Consider the following 16,532-nt stretch of genomic DNA (forward strand, 5'->3'; position numbering starts at 1 on the left):
ATCTTAGTGAAGTTAAGTAACCTGTTCCTCTCAGCCTCTTTCTCCATCTGTAAAATTGGGATGAGAGAACCTATCTTATAAATAACAAGTGGGATAGATTCAAATGTCCCAGATTAAGCAAAATCCATCAACATAAATACTCAAATTAATCATTTAGCATTTTACTGAATACTTGCTTTAAAGAGTTACATTTAGGCTCAGTTTTAAAGAGGAATTGGTACTGTGTGGAAGGGTCAGATTTCAGAAGGAGAGAACAGGAAAAGGTCAGAAGTGGGGAAAAACATGGCTTATAGTAAGGAATTCTAAACACCTATGAATGACTAAAACTTAAGATACATATGAGCAAGTGGCAGGAGATGAGACTTGAGGGTAGAAACTTTAGATGGCCCGTAATCCCCATGAACACCTCTCCCAACTCTGATACGGACAAGCAACATTTTCTAAAACTAACTTAGAACGTTCTCCAAAAGTAGCTTCAGCATCACCCTACCCTTACCCAGACTGCTGAGCTTACGTCCATCCTAATGTAGAATTCTGAAGCTACCACTAGGCTGGAAAAATAGGCAGGGTCTTCTGTGCCTTGCTAAGGAGTTTGGAATAGCCACACCACTAAAAGATATTTAAGTAGGGGAGTAAACCAAGGACTTCTAATTCTTTGGCTACATAAATATCTCTTTATCACTTTGTGGAAATCTAATTCTCCTTCTCTAGACTGTAAGGTTTCCAGCAGGGCAGGGCAGCGGTTGAGTCTCTTCACCTTTGTGTTCACATAGCCCAGCAAAGTGCCTGACACACAGTGCAGGCTCAGGTTTGCTGAAATCAAAAGCAGAGGCCTTCTCCACTCTTATGAAAGAAGATAACCTGTAACCATTTTTTCCCCAGTTTTAAACAACTCCTTTGATTATACTGTTAAAAAACTGCTCATAAATTCCTTTCCCAAATGATGTGATCTAACAGCAAAAGATACTTCAACACAAAATATGTTCAGAAATTAACGAGCTATAGCAGGTCTGTCAGTCAGAAGTATAAGGTAGGCACTGTTAAAATCAAAAACAGAGACCAGACCTGAAAATTCACTGAGCAGACGAAACCATTTTAGTCATATAAACAAAGTTTAATTTAGTTTATTTTGTAAGAGTAACGTGACCTGGGACATTTCTTGCTTACGCCTCTGGAAATCATATGCAAAACTTACACTGTTTCCCAAGGTTGATATGAGGTAACCACTCATCAATTCTCTATCGTTTAAGAAAATGCTAATATTTTAACCAATCACTGTGAAGACTAAACAGTCACTACCTTCTCACTATATTAAGTGCTTTCTAGCAATATACCCCTGAGCCTCATTCCATGCTTTGGTCTGAGTGCTCCCACTTTGTGAACTTTTTGGTGTGTGCACAATACGCCTACTTTGGTGATTCATTCATTGATTTTACTTCCGCTACTTCTAAACTGTCGACAGCACTCACAGGAAATATTTTGGGCGGTCACAGCCAGTCATCGATGCTGCAGGAAATGCCACTAAGGTACCACGGACTAAATCAGACACGCATCTCCCCTCTCCCGCCTCCTGCGTTTAGAGGCAATAGCAATTTAATACCCTCCCATACATTTACACGTCCCCAGGGATATTTCCCGATAAACGGTGGTTACCAAGCTTTAGCGAGCAAGCTTCCTGCATGGAAAAGGCTAGAAATAAAAAGAGAACGGTCGGCAGTCGAACGTGCCCCTAAAGGCCCGAGATGCATTAGAGCCGGGGATGCTTAACGCCCGTTTCTCCCTGACAATGTACTGGTGCAAGGAAGTGATCTGCGATACACCCGCCTCGCCCGCAGGCAGGAAAAAGAAAAATCAGCCCTTTCAGAGGTTAACAGACGTTACCCCCAGAATCTCTCCCTAAAGAAGCCCCCACTGTCCCCATCTCCCCAGCTACGCACCTGCTTCAGCCGCTCTCCAATAAAAACTTCCCGCCACCAGGCTTTCCTTTCTCTCCAGCCGGGAGCATCCACCCTTCCGGGTCGCTCCGTTCAACCAATTGCAAGTAACACCCTTCTCTAATTGGTCAAGGGTGTGGCCACCATGCGCGTCACCGAACAAGACTAGTGGTGATTGGTTGATCTTGGGAGCGGGTTTAACCAATGGAAAGCGGTCTTGATGTTGGGGTGGGGGTGGCTGCGTGTTTCCGGAAGACGTGGCGGCTCTCATCTAGGCTGCTTCCCGGCTTCATTTCTCCCGACGTTGCTTCCCACCCTGGGCCCCCCGACGTGCTGTCGCCGCTGTCTTCACCCCTGCAACCATGATCTCCTTAACGGACACCCAGAGTAAGCACTTACCCCGGGGCCTCCGCCTCGAGCCCCACACACTCCTGGGTCTCGCCCGCCCGCCCCTCCGCCTCTCCGGCCAGGGCAATGAATGAAGGTCCGCGCTGGGGGCGGCGGCTTGCGAGGCTGAGCTAGGGCTGCGGGGACCTGGAAGGCTGCCTTGAGGGCGTGGGGGCTGGACTTGCAGTCGCGGACCTGACCTGGGCGGAGAGTTAGTGGGGTCTCAGGAGACGCCCGAGCCCGGGCGGGGGGAGCCTTCATGGAGCGTCTGTCTCGCACCAGGGTCGCGCCTCTGGCTCCCAGGGAGCTGGTGCTTTGTCCTGCTGACGGCCACAAGAGAAAGTTTGATGCCGGGCCCCTATCCTAGGGGACATTTCTGCACGTGACATACTTGGGGTCCTGTACAAGTTACTGGCTGGTTGTTTGGGAGGCGCTATTTTACATGTCACCTCTTGAAGGCTCTTTCTGAAAATATGCTTACACCTCAATATTTTGAATTTTCGCCTTTTGCCACCCCTGGAAGCAGCCTTCCAAAAATACCTTCAAACAACTTCACTTTTCTGCCAGTTAACGTTTCCACAATAGTAAAAAGCCGCTTTGTGCTCAGTTAAACAACTTTTTTCGTTAATATGGTGTACTGTGTTTTGTGGATTATTATTTTAGCATAGCTTTCTGCCTCCCACAGAGTTCTCCAGGCCTATCTTCTCTCTCAGGTTAACATTGCTGTTTCCTTTTCTTTCAATATAACGTTTCCAATTTTCTACCTGTTTTTGTGTCTATCTTAATAATTTTTTGTTTACATTTCTGCCCAACCCTGTGCTGCTTCTCTTTTGATGGTGGTGATAGTCTTTTTGCCTCAACTTTGCTTTATCTGCCACGCCTTTGTTTTCTTTTTCTGGTTAACTTACTCGGATTTTCAAGATTTTAAGAATTAAACAGTGTATTGAAATGAAAATAGAATTTCATTTAAAATACCCTTTTTTAAAGTGGAGACTTAAGGTTTGGGTTCAAGTCATGGGTGACTTGAACTTCACAGAGCTTCTAAGGTCTTCCACACACACTACCACTCCAGTCAGGTTCCCTTCCTTCCTGAGGTTCAACTGGGTCTGCACCCTGGGGCCACCTGCGCTGGCCCAGGAAGGGTGCCCATTTTGATCTATTGGCCTCACTTCTTCTGGTCAGAGAAAATATAGGTATAGTCCTTTTTTTTCTTAAGCAATTGTATAAAAGCATGTTCTTTTAGTTTACCATGTGCTTTCATATAAATCGTTATGCTTAATTCTTCTAAGAGCCCTACAAGGCAGAGAGGGGTATATCGTTTTTATAAATTAAAGGCGATTCAAAAGAAATTCAGTGTGTGGTCATAAGGAAAGTGACAGAAACAAGTCTTGACCCCAGGTCAGCTGACTTAAAACCTTTGTTCTTTTCACTGTACCCTACTAGCATCTGAGACAACTTGACATGAAGTTTATTTGGATCTTAGAATGATGAAATTCTTCCATAGCAAAAATAGTTTCAATAGTAGATATTTATCCTGTAGAATTATACATTTTTTGAGAGAGAGAGATCGTGTAGGATATTGGGAGGCTGTTTTCTTAATGATGCACAGTGCTCTGTTCCTCTTGACTGATACTCAAAATTAAAGTTAGGTTGTCCAAAGAGATTAGCAGGATTTAGTTTCTACATCATTTTCCTATCTAAAGTATTATTACTCCTCCTCTCTGAGTCTATGATTATTACATAGATAAAAATATGAATTACTTACGCAGTGCCCAGAGACTCTCATCTATTGAAGACTTCTTCTAGGGGCAGGTGCCTGATTTACATCCTTCCAAAAGCCAGAACAAGGGGGTTGGGTAGGAATAGGGGCAGAATAGGAAGCGTTCTCCTCACTTCATTAAATTGATGAGGAAGATGAAATTATACTCTTTGCTGCTCATTTGCCAAATGTTTTAGGTAGGACAGTGGATTGGAACAAAAAGTGATTGGGGAACCAAAAGCTCTTTGGATTTCAAATGCTGTTTATGTGTGTGTTTCACTGCAGGAATTGGCCGTCATTCAAGTGATTTGCCAGAATTATTCTGGGATTCTGATTCTGGGAGAGGGTGACCAAGTACTGATCAGAATAAATAGCCATTCATAATTGTTTTAAGGTTTTCTATAATAGCATTCTACGCCCCCCCCCCCCAAAAAAAAAAACCTGGAAAATTTATTGAGGCGGATGGAGTGAGGCAGTTCCTGTGCTGCCTCTAAATTTTTACTTCATTATGTCACATTGCCCAAACTTCTACCATGATATTCAGTTGATATTCAGTGGAGTTCTTTATTGTGAAATTTTTTGTTTTTTAAAGGGCATAGTAAGAAAGTCAGTGCTGCTTTAAAATATTGTAAACAAGATACCAAAATGCTAACAGTGATTGCCATTGGATTGAACGTATCTTTCCTTATGAAAATGCTACAATGAGCTTTTTATTTCAGACAAATTCATTTTATTAGATTGCTTTTACCACATTTTCCTTTAAAAACGCACACACACGGGGAGGAGGAGTGAAGGTTTGCTAATGCACAAAAGGAAGATAAATCTGTTTTGCTGGGTATGATTCTGGTGGTGAGAGGGCAGCTCTGTGTAGGGCTTTAATACCCAGAGGGTTTATGAATGCGCTGGCATAGGGAAGAAGGGAATTCCGGAGATGAGAAAAGGGCACAGTGAGGTCAGTTTGAGACGTTTGGCCCATTCAGATCACAGAATACGTGGCAACATCATGCCAGTGTCACTTTTTGCAAAGCTGATACAGGCAACTGTGTCTTGCTGGACTCCACTGGATGAAGCAGTAGGAATGTTTTTGTCCCCAAGTTAAAGTTGTAAGCTGTGGGGCCTGGCCCCGTGGCCAAGTGGTTAGGTTCATGCACTCCGCTGCAGGCGGCCCAGTGGTTCCTCAGTTCGAATCCTGGGCATGGACGTGGCACTGCTCATCAAGCCATGCTGGGGCAGCGTCCCACATGCCACAACTAGAAGGACCCACAACTAAGAATATACAACTATGTACCAGGGGGCTTTGGGGAGAAAAAGGAAAAAATAAAATCTTAAAAAAAAAAAGCTGTAAGCTGTGGAGTCTGAAGACTGGATTTGAAGTCTAGTATGACTCCACAGTGCCACTACCCTTCCTCCCCACCCCCAGACGCATACACATTTGCTGATTCTGAGATCCAGGGTAAGTTCCTAATCTCTGAGAAGTTGGTTGCCCATATGAGACATGGGGCGCATGCTACTTTTTAACCTCACAGTTTTGTTAAAGTAATTACAACATAGTTTTTGTAAACATTTCATTAAGCGTAAAATCATATTCAGACATTGTCCTTTTTCACCACAGTCCATTTTTAATAGTTCTACTGACATCTACTTACTTATGTTAAATAAACTAATCACATTAAACTTGAACCACCTAAAGACACTCCTCTAGAAGTTCGGTATACTCCCATGCCCTTGACTTTCGTTAACCCAACATATTGAACCTGAAAAAAAAATCCTGTGGGAAGCAGTGTGGCACACGATCTTTGGCTTCAAATAGACCTGAGTTCAAATGCCTAACCAGAAGTGGGACCTTAAGCAAATTAAATCAGTTCTCTAAACCTCAGTTTCCTCCCTCTCTAAAGTGATGTAACGATACCGACCTTGGAGTAGTATTGGGAGGATAAGTTATACGAGGTAGCCCACCTCATAATGGCTAATTCATGGTAAGTTCTCAGTACATAAAGTGTATTTCCATATCATTTCCTTTCTGTTGAGCAAATATCTCAAAATTTTTATGTTATCATTAGGATAATTTGTGAAAAGATAGAAATTAGTCATGTTCAAATAACTCAGCGGCCAGTGATTAAATCCTAGCTACTGAATAGTTACTTAATGGAATTTTACTTGTTCTTTTGTCCATAGTATCCTCTAGGAAATTATGTCTCACATCTAAACAGTTATTTTGGTAAATTTTCTTAAAGCATTTAAACATGAAAGTATCAGCCTCAAATTGTCACAGGAATTTGCATCTGTGGAATATACTTAGCAGTATATTTATAGACAGCTGAATTCTTTCAGACTAACTTTGGAAGAAAAAGGTAGCTGGAATGGAAGGAGTAGTTAACTGTAAATTGAGGAGGTGGAGGATGTGGAAAAAAGTATGTGATATAAATTTCCAACTCATCAGAACATTTTATATGGCTTAAAATTTTTTTTAAGAAGCAGTGACCTAGATTTTAGCCTTCTGGAGCTGAGGCAAAAATGTTAAGTAACAGATCAGAAATCACTAATAGTGTATTTAAAATTGTATTTCCAAAAGTACGATGGTTTCTGCTCTGATTCATTGTTTTATGCAGATAGTGCTTCTAGGTAAACTAAGGATTGGTGACTTTCCTGAAAACAAAGCGAAAGTGATCAAGGAGGTGATTTAGTGGATTGTGCTTTGCAGCATTAACAGAAAAGCACAACTGTAACCTTAGAAAGTTAAGACTCTTCAGACTGAAAAGAGAAGTCCTAGAGAATGTAAAGGCAATAAAATTATTAGTTTTATATACGGAGTGAACGTAGACTTCAAAGCCTACACTTTGTCCACCACTGTATACTCGGTACCTACAACAGCTGCAGCATCTAGGACTTGATCAACAGTTCTTTGTTTTGAATCAAAGAGTAAAAACCCGGAATATTAATATTAAGTAAGACAGTATTCTTTGAAACTTTGGAGAGGTGATTATAGGACTCTTAGACTAAATCTGGATTCATAGTTTAGATAAAGTTCTAGAAGATAAATCCATGATAAGCCATCAAGAAGTTAAAAGTGATGCCTAACCTTCTGCAGATTAACTTGAGAAGACAGCGACCTGATTCTCAAAGTATTTCCTGTTGTCACTGTGAGAAGCAGTGTATAATAGAGTGAAGTACATTGTGCTGACCTACCGTAGCATTTCCACTGAGTTAAATAAGGAATTAATTTTAAGAAGGGGAAAGAAGGAACTACAGATAGTGTGCGTATAAGTAACAGTTGTAGACTATGAAAGGAGATAAATAGTAAAAGTAAACCCATATATTTAGGTCTGGTGTCAGAGGGGTTCTTGAGAGGGAAAAAATATATAACCAAACTTAGAATCCTGATTTATCTTCCTCTCTTATGGGTATGTTTGTAAGAAATGCTGTCTCATGTAAGGATTAGAAATTTCCATTCATAGTTTAAATTGTGAGGTAATTTGCTGATGTTAATTTGTTGTCCATCTTAATAAATGTCATTATAAAGTTAACCTGAAATGTTGGGGACCTATTTCCTTATGTCAGCCAAAAGAAAAACTGAAAAATTTTCTTAGTTTACAGGGATCTTAGTGTAACTTTAATTTTTCTCTACCCTTAACCGTGTAACTTATATTGCAGAAATTGGAATGGGATTAACAGGATTTGGAGTGTTTTTCCTGTTCTTTGGAATGATTCTCTTTTTTGACAAAGCACTACTGGCTATTGGAAATGTGAGTTTTTCAATATATATTTTTACTAAATTCATAAGGAAAGTTTAACTACAAATAAACTATTGCCTACTATTAAATTTGGGGGAAATAATTTACTGTTACGCATATAAAGATTCCTGTTAGATTCTCTGTTTCCATCCAGAATAAGACCTGTCAGCCTTCTGTTTAAATAAAAGGTAAACACTTAATGAGGTTTTCTAATTCCATGACCACTCTGTTAAGTGTTTGCTACATGATTTACAGTAGATTAAATCAAGGCTGCCTCTAAATAGTTCAAAATAGGTGACTTGATAGCCCCCTTGTCTTGGTAAATTTGCTAATATGTTTTTACTTTAAACATCTGAAATTTCACATTTGGTTCAATAGCATAAAATAAACAGATTTTTTTTAAACCATTTAAACCTTTTAAAAATATATCTCTATTAATATTGACTTGCTAAGAAAGGTATGTATATTGTTGGTTTGGAATGTGTTCATGAATGGAGGTTGTACAAGAGTTCTAGAAACAAATAATAATCCTTCTACAAGGGCAAGAAAGTCACTGAATGATGATTAAATATCTTTTGAAGTGTATATTACCATTGGGCTTTTAATTGGAAAATATAAAAGATAACAAAATTGCTATTTTGATAAATAATAATATAAATGGCATTGGTATCTCAGAATATAAGGCTTAACCATTAGGCTTAGTAAATTTTTGTGTGAAATATTCTTCCCTAGAGAAAGTTAATGAAGAAAGGCAATATTTGGGAATAAATCCTGGGGAAAAGCAAGCTTTTAATAGATGACTGTTTCTTGTCTGCTGTCTGAAAACATACAAAATATATGTATATTTGAGAACACATGGCTGTATTTTTATTTCTGCTGCCACCAGATATTCTGGAATTAATAAACTAGAATCTTCTTCCTGGTTTTGCATGGTTTCTTCTACTATCAGCTCGGCCATGTCAGTATTTCTTCCATCCATAGGAACTCCTATAGCCCATGGTGAAGTTTTCAGAACCAGGAGTACCTTTCGAGTGACATGTTGATGGGCAGCTTCCCTCTCTTACCGTGCCACTCATCTTCTTTAGTAAGCCATCCCCATCTAGCTAACCTGGGAAAACCACTGCAGATTCAGATGCCCATTGGTAACATCTCATCTTTGTTTCTCTTTCTCTCCATTTAATCAACATAGCAGAGGACTGAGAAGAGTGGAATACACCTACAACCTTAACATGCTTAGCCCACTCCTTGATTCTGCCTCTTGGTGTGCATGGTCGTTTTCTCTGGCCAGTTGCCAACATTAAAAGCCAGATGTGCTTATTTTTATTATATTTAGCTTTGAGCTTACTTTTCCAATTTATGCAGTGTGTTTACCTACTTTTTCTATGTTGCCTTTTCTTTTTCTTCTAGGTTTTATTTGTGGCTGGCTTGGCTTTTGTAATTGGTTTAGAAAGAACATTCAGATTCTTCTTCCAAAAACATAAAATGAAAGCTACAGGATTTTTCCTGGGAGGTGTTTTTGTAGTCCTTATTGGTTGGCCTTTGATAGGCATGATATTCGAAATTTATGGATTCTTTCTCTTGTTCAGGTAAGGCAATTCTATTTTTTCTCTTTCAATAAACCAGTATGTTAAATAATTATTACAAAATCCCAGATATTTGCATCAGCATGAATAAGAAGATTATAATTGTCTTAAATGTATTTTTGTTTACATTGAATCCTTTTATTGCAGTTTTAGATAACTCAGTCAACTATAAAAATGTTTATTGAATGTAGATGATTGCCTATCTAAGGGTATAAATTATCTTGTATTTTCAATGCAATAAAATTCATTTGATTGACATTTTAAGGCACTGTCTTTATGTTTGCTGTTTTCATCAACTAAGCATATACATAGATAGATCCAGCATTTTAATACATAGAATCTAATACTGCATAGTCACTGCCACTTGATGGCAATTTTGTTAGTGCATATACATATTAGAAAATTTTATACCAAATACAGTATGGGAGATTTTGATCAGTTCGCATTTTACAAATTACGATTATCAAGTGAATAAACAATAGTATGCAGTGTGAGAAAATACCTTTAAGTAAGGTTGACTTAAGTATTTATTCAAGAAATATATATCCTTTGTCTTCTGTCTGCCAGGCACAGTATTACCAATAGGAGATGTAAAAATGAATTAATTGCCAAATCTACTTTAGAGAATCTCTTGTTTCTAATATGGGAAATAGACTGTAAAGGTACCAGTAGAATATAGTAGTAATATTGTTACAGATGTATATGCAAAATATTATAGGTGTGTAATTAAGGAAAAGATCAAACCCAGGGAGAGATAAGAAATGTTAACTGAAGTTTGAAGTCTCTAAAGCATTCAGAATTTTAACAGGATCCTTTCTGTGTGTCTGGTTAGCGATTGATTTTGGTAATAGAGAATGTATAAGTTCTAACAACTCTTTTTCCCTCTCCAAGGGGCTTCTTTCCTGTGGTCGTTGGCTTTATTAGAAGAGTGCCAGTCCTTGGATCCCTCTTGAATTTACCTGGAATTAGATCAGTAAGTAATCATATATTTGGAAATAGAACTTTTAAACCATCAAACTAAATAACTCTTGATGCTCTTTGCTTCTAGAAGTTTGAGTAATTGATACATGATTAACTGATAAGTTTTTTATGATGGTTGTATCACATACACCATGGTTACCAAGCATACCAGAGAAAATAATCATTGCTAAAGTTACAAGGCCTAAAATTTTGTTTCACTGTATCCATTTTTAATGTTCTCTATTTTTTAATATAACTGAGATTGATATGCTCTGCAACCTTTCTCTTTGAGAGTTCAAGACACTTTTCAGTTAACTTTTATATGATCTCTAATTTTAGAAGTAATAATATAAAAAGGACATCATTATTTCTTAGAAATATTTTCTTTCTTAGACTGTATCACCAGATGCGGTGCATTAAGACAATTAAATAAAGCACTATTATACTGCGAGTCAGATGATAAAATTCTGTTCCTAGCTCCACGCACAATTTGAACTGTCTTGTCAGATCTGTTTCTCCAGGGTGGGCCATCAACTTCCTAAAATTGTTTACAGATTTCTGTAGATTTTTCTGGAGAGACAGTCCATAGCATTTATTGAATTCTCAAAGAGCTAAAGGATGGCTTACCCACTGGAAGAATGGGTACCACTATAAGCCTAATCTCATTTCCATCCTCAAGTCAATTTTAGAGTCAGAACATCACAGCCCAGACAACCTAGGTATTTGAAGTTATCTTTGGAGAGAGAATGTTGTGCTTCCTCTCCACCTAAATTTACCTTAAAATTCTAGTGACTCCTTGAGTACTTTCAGAGCAACTTTAGTTACAGTATGCCAGGCATCTATTTGTGATAATATAAAATGTTAGAACGTAGGCTTATAGGGGTATGTCCTGATTTCATTGGCATTAATCTCCAAACTCATACAGTAGTCAAACGTTATTTATACTTAGAATGGCTTTCAAATTATTGAAACTTCTAGTTATAGAGTTGTAATCATTATTCGTGTCCTTAATTTAAGGATTCTTCAGTATTTGCATAAATGACACCCAATACCATAAATTATGTTTCCTATGTTATTACTTCATTATAGTAAATGCTTAAGTGAAAATGTGAATAGTGAAATGGAAGAAGAGTTAGATGATGGCTAGATTTCTATGGTAGCTTGGGTTATGTAACTTTTAATGTCTCCACTAATTACTTTGTTTCAATATTTGTTTGCATCACCATCTGGAATGCTGAAGAAAGCCCACTTGCTTTATATATGGGGTGGAGTAACCAAAGTAAATAACCGCTTACGTTAGTGTGTGTTAAAACTTATATTCAGTAATTATAAATTTACGCTTGCATCATTACATCTATTTTTAATGTCATTGCCGCTTTCAGTATTAAGTCCAGAATACACATTTAAAGTATTTTTAGTCAATAGCTGTTGTTAATTATTGAACTTAATGGAGTTAAATCTGTTTGTTCAAAGACTACATAGGCCCAGAAGAGATCCACAGTAATGGTCAGTTGAAATATCTTATTGGGTTCATTAATGCATGAATGGCTGACATTTCAGCTTTTTATTTTTTATTTTTTTGTTAAGCTAACAGTGTTAACTTCATTTTATCCAATTTTTTTATTCATTGTGTTGCATTTCTCGTGTTGCACCCTTAAAGTCACATATATGTATAACATGTCATGCAAAAACAACTTTTAGAGAAAAAAATTTTTATACACGTTTACGTGTCAGAGGATAGTGGTGAGTAATACTGAATTAGTCATTGTCAGTCATACCTTAAATTTCCACAAATCTTCTTATAAAGCTGGGTTTTTAAGTCAACATTTAAAATGTTAATATAATGTTATATAATACTGTAGGCTTTCTTTTAATTATCTGTTTTTCTTCTCTTTGCAGTTTGTAGATAAAGTTGGAGAAAGCAACAATATGGTATAACAACAATTGAACTGAAGACTCATTTAAAATATTGTATTATTTATAAAATCCTTCGAAGACTATTCAGCACAAAATTAAATCACATGAAATAGCTTGCAATGTTCTTTACAGAAGTTTAAAACATATAGCCTACAAAATACCAACAGCAGTTAACAAAGAAGCAGTGAAAACAGGCTTCTAATCAAGTGATCTGAGATGTCAGCAAGCAAATTGAAGGAGATGAAATCTATGTTACAATGCATATTGAAACTCTTGAAGGCACTTTTTATTTTTCCACAATGTGCGAAACACAGCCATCCTTAGAGAACTGTGGTGCCTGTTTCTTTTCTTTCTATTTTGAAGGTGCAGGAGCACCCTTAGGCATTTGCTTTTTAGAAATGTCCACTGCAATGGCAAAAATATTTCCACTTGCACTGTGTCTCTGAAAGTGATGCATGAGTTCAATTGGATTATGGCTTTTTAATGTATTAAAACCAAGGAAAACCCAGTTTTGATGTATGAATCACTTTTTTTTTGTAAACATGGTTAAAATAAAACTCTTATGATTCTTCTGAATCTGAATATTTTAAAGCCAGATGAAAATCTAAACTAGATAGTCTCTGTTGGAAGATACAAAGGTCATTCTTTACTAGCTTTTAGTTCCTCAGTTAGAGCTGACTAAGCACTTGTTTTGGTCAGCAACACACTCTGGAAATACTCATACTTCTTGGGAGTCTGACCTAAGTATCTATCATTCATTACGTGTACGCAGTTAACAAAAAGCATTCTAGACCATGAAGAAGTCTGTTACGCAGCTTGTTTCATTAAGTAGTCTTTTGTTTAAGATATGAAATGATGCAAACCAAATGGGTTTTTCCACGTCATGATAGAGTTTTTTTTTCTTTTTCCTTCTTTTTTTTTTAATTTTAGCAGTTCTATTATTTTGCTTTACATAAATCAAAGTAACTAACTATTGCTAATGTTTACTTTAAGAGGTAACATGTTAAAAGGTTAAACTTACAGCTATCTTTTAAGGGCTATTCATGTAAGCTGAGTTCTTCCCTTATTTTCAGCTTTTTCCTAACATAAAAATCAATATGCATGATGTCTGCTTCATAGGATCATTCTTCATCTTGAATTCATGGAGAAGATATCTGAATTCACATGCTGAAGTTATTTTGCTGTAATTAAACTGGCTATAGTTTTTAAAAATGTGACACTAAAAAAATGATGGTTTTTTTTCTGCTCTTGCTGCTTGACAGGCAGTAAGAAACAGTGGTTGTTGCTTCATTAGTAGTTTTCCAAGGTGGCAGTTTTGTGGTAGATGTAGGAACACATTTCACCAGCCATGGTACTATTTGTTTTACCACTAATGATTGCACTATTTACTTTTTTTTTAAGAGTTGCAAAGCTTTTTAATGCATAAAATCATAATTGAAATTAGCGATTTTTATTTACAAACGTCTACAAAATATGTTACAGCTTGTTATTTTTAGTTAAATTGCTTAATGCACAGAGAACTCCCAACCTTGCTCGTCTAAAGAAGGAAAGACTTGGTATATAGCCTGATGGTTCAGTCTTGTGGATTACTGTCTCTTTGGTACTGGCATTTGACATATGACATAATCTGTGAAAATAGATGATATTGACAAAATGAGACTCCTACCTCAATAGTTGTTGAATAATAAAAGACCTAGCGTTGTGTCTAATAGTCTTCAAAAAAGTAATATCCTCACTTGGAGAGTGTCAAATATATACATATTTCAGGATTGACTTGTACAAGTTGCCCTCTAGGACTCAGTTATACATATTTTTGACTGACCCGTGTTATTTATAGTGGCTAGATAATTCTGCCTTTTTAGAGCAAGAACAGTATCTGTTAATGTAAGGAACATCTGTATTTAACTTCTTTGTAGACATAAATTTCTATCAAAATGTTCTTTGCACTGTAACAGAGATCTCTTTTTCAACAATCTTATTTCAGAAAGCATTCTTAGACAGAAGCATGTAAATGATTTGATAATCTCCCAGTCCTTAGTAAGATTGAGAGGCTCGAGCAGTTTTCAGTTTTCAATCAATCCACTATCAATCTCAAATGTGAGTTTGGGACTGCTTGGCAGCATTGTATATTTCTTATTCAGAACCATTGATGCGGCTCTATTTTTAAACACACTAGTCTTGTGACAGAAAGCTCTGTACGTTGTATTGTTTCTTCCTTTCCCAAGTTAGCCTTCTGTCTTTGTGACAAAAATGTACTTTGATTATTGCTATAAAGATGGAGGAAAAGGTCTAATACTGCTTAGCCTTAAGTGTTTCTGGCATTGTTCAAATGTATTTTCTGTAACAGAAACATATCTGGAATGTTTTTCTTTTCCCCTTATAAATTGTAATTCCTGGAATACTGCTGCTTTAAAAAGTCTCACAGTCAGATTATATGATCTAACAATTGAATATTGTAAATACATTTGTCTTACCTCTCAATAAAAGGGTACTTTTCTATTCATTGGTGGTTGTCTTAGTCAGCTCGGGCTGCTGTAGCAAAATCCCATAGACTGGGTGACTTAAACAACGTTTATTTCTCATGGTTCTGGATGCTGGCAAGTCCAAAATCCAGGTGCTGACAGAATCAGTTACTGGTGAGGACCCTCTTTCTGGCTTGCAGACAACTTCCTTCTCACTGTGTCCTCACATGGTCAAGAGAGAGCACGAGCAAGCTCCAGTTTTTCTTCCTCTTCTTAGAAGGACACTAATCCCTCCATGGAGGCCGCATCTTCATAGCCTCATCTAAACCTAATTACCTCCCAAAGGCCCCAGGTTCAAATATCATCATAGTAAGGGTTAGGGCTTCAACACAGGAATTCTGGGGAGACACTAGTCCTCAACAGTGCTCAAGTAGATCTTTATTATGAAATTCTAAATTCTGAAAATTAACTTAGCATTACACAGTATCCCACCTCATTTTTTAAAAATTAGCCTTATGTGAAATTTTCTTTTATATAAGATGGTCATCGCATCTTTTCTTTCCATCTGCCACCTGTATCCCTGTAGGAGGTTGGACACAGAAGTAGCATGTCCCAAATCCTTCATTGGCTGACGCACTTGCACGACCTTACCTTTACTAGCTCTCAAGACCTAAAGGTCACCCCTGTTGTATCTTTCTTGACCCACTAGGTCAAAACAGCTGGTTTTTCTTTGTCCTCTCATAGAACTTTGCATTAGTTTGTATTTATTCGGTCATAAAAAGATTCTTGAGGTTCAAAGCCTTATGTAAAAGGAAGATGGAAAGATATCAGCTGATGAATGAGGAGTTTTATTTTGGATAGCAGGCCTTCTTGGTGCCTCTAAAGCCCCTCCTGAAACTGGTAGCCTTTTGGGGAAATTACTTCTTCCACCTATTTGTGAGACAACTGGCTATGGGGCCGACTGACCCTGGCACAGAATAAAGCCAAAGTAGGAGATTGAACCCCATGACCTCATTCATCCTACACCAAAATCCTCTATCATCAAAGAAGTAATTTGGATATTTTAGTATCATAATAACCATATTATCCATGTAATCTTATCCCAAGATAGGAGCTATTTTCTATGTGAATGCCATAATCACTGACTTTGTAAAAATACAGTTTAAATAGTGACAGTTATTGTTTAAATGGGGCCAGAGCGCCACCCACTCAACTGTTTAGATACCGTCAGTGACACAGGCAAAATGTTCTTCATTGAATATGCCTTTAAAAATGGTTTAGGGTCCAATTTGTTCAATGCCCACTGCCTGATCATGTCAGCAGAATAAAATTCAATGGTTTTATCCATTAACTTTTTTATCAGTAACTTTTCTTGGCCCATCTCTAGGTTTAGATCTGTAAATATTTTAAAATTTTGTAATTCAACAAAAACATTTTATTGAAAGTCAATGCCCTTTTAGAACAAACGCATTCTGGCATGTTACTTTTGATAAGACTGCAATATTGATAATATGTCAAAACCATTCTCTTCACTTGTGCATATTATGCTGAAAATGGCAGCTTTGACGTAAAACATCTGCTTGTGAATTCATTAGCTAAACTGTTACAAACAAACCACACTCATTTATTTTTCCTTAAAATTGTAAATTCAAAACATGATTTTACTGGCAATTCACTTTCCTGTCCCTCCTTCTAAAACCTTTATGTGTTTTTGGTATGGAGAGCAGAAAAAGGCATTTTACTCGTTTATTAGGTAACATAGTAATTAGACTACACTTATGAGTTCATTTAAAAGATAA

The 16,532-nt window shown here is 37.3% G+C and overlaps 2 protein-coding genes across 2 annotated transcripts in view; one reads left to right on the forward strand and one right to left on the reverse strand.

The window, feature by feature from the left end:
• Positions 1-2,205, reverse strand: part of RECQL (RecQ like helicase) — a 48,053-nt gene extending 45,848 nt beyond the window's left edge. Inside the window, exon 1 of the mRNA XM_070620800.1 lies at positions 1,938-2,205. Coding sequence (XP_070476901.1) covers positions 1,938-2,205 — 268 coding nt within the window. The remainder of the gene's footprint in view (positions 1-1,937) is intronic.
• GOLT1B (golgi transport 1B) lies at positions 2,141-14,774 on the forward strand. Its single transcript, XM_008526232.2, has 5 exons — positions 2,141-2,321; positions 7,732-7,823; positions 9,219-9,397; positions 10,286-10,367; positions 12,254-14,774. Exons 1-5 carry the CDS (start codon positions 2,297-2,299, stop codon positions 12,290-12,292), a joined length of 417 nt encoding a protein of 138 aa, XP_008524454.1. The 5' UTR covers positions 2,141-2,296; the 3' UTR covers positions 12,293-14,774.
• Positions 14,775-16,532: the final 1,758 nt, after the last annotated feature.

Source organism: Equus przewalskii, chromosome 5, assembly GCF_037783145.1.
Source record: "Equus przewalskii isolate Varuska chromosome 5, EquPr2, whole genome shotgun sequence".
Classification (NCBI taxonomy): Eukaryota; Metazoa; Chordata; class Mammalia; order Perissodactyla; family Equidae; genus Equus; species Equus przewalskii.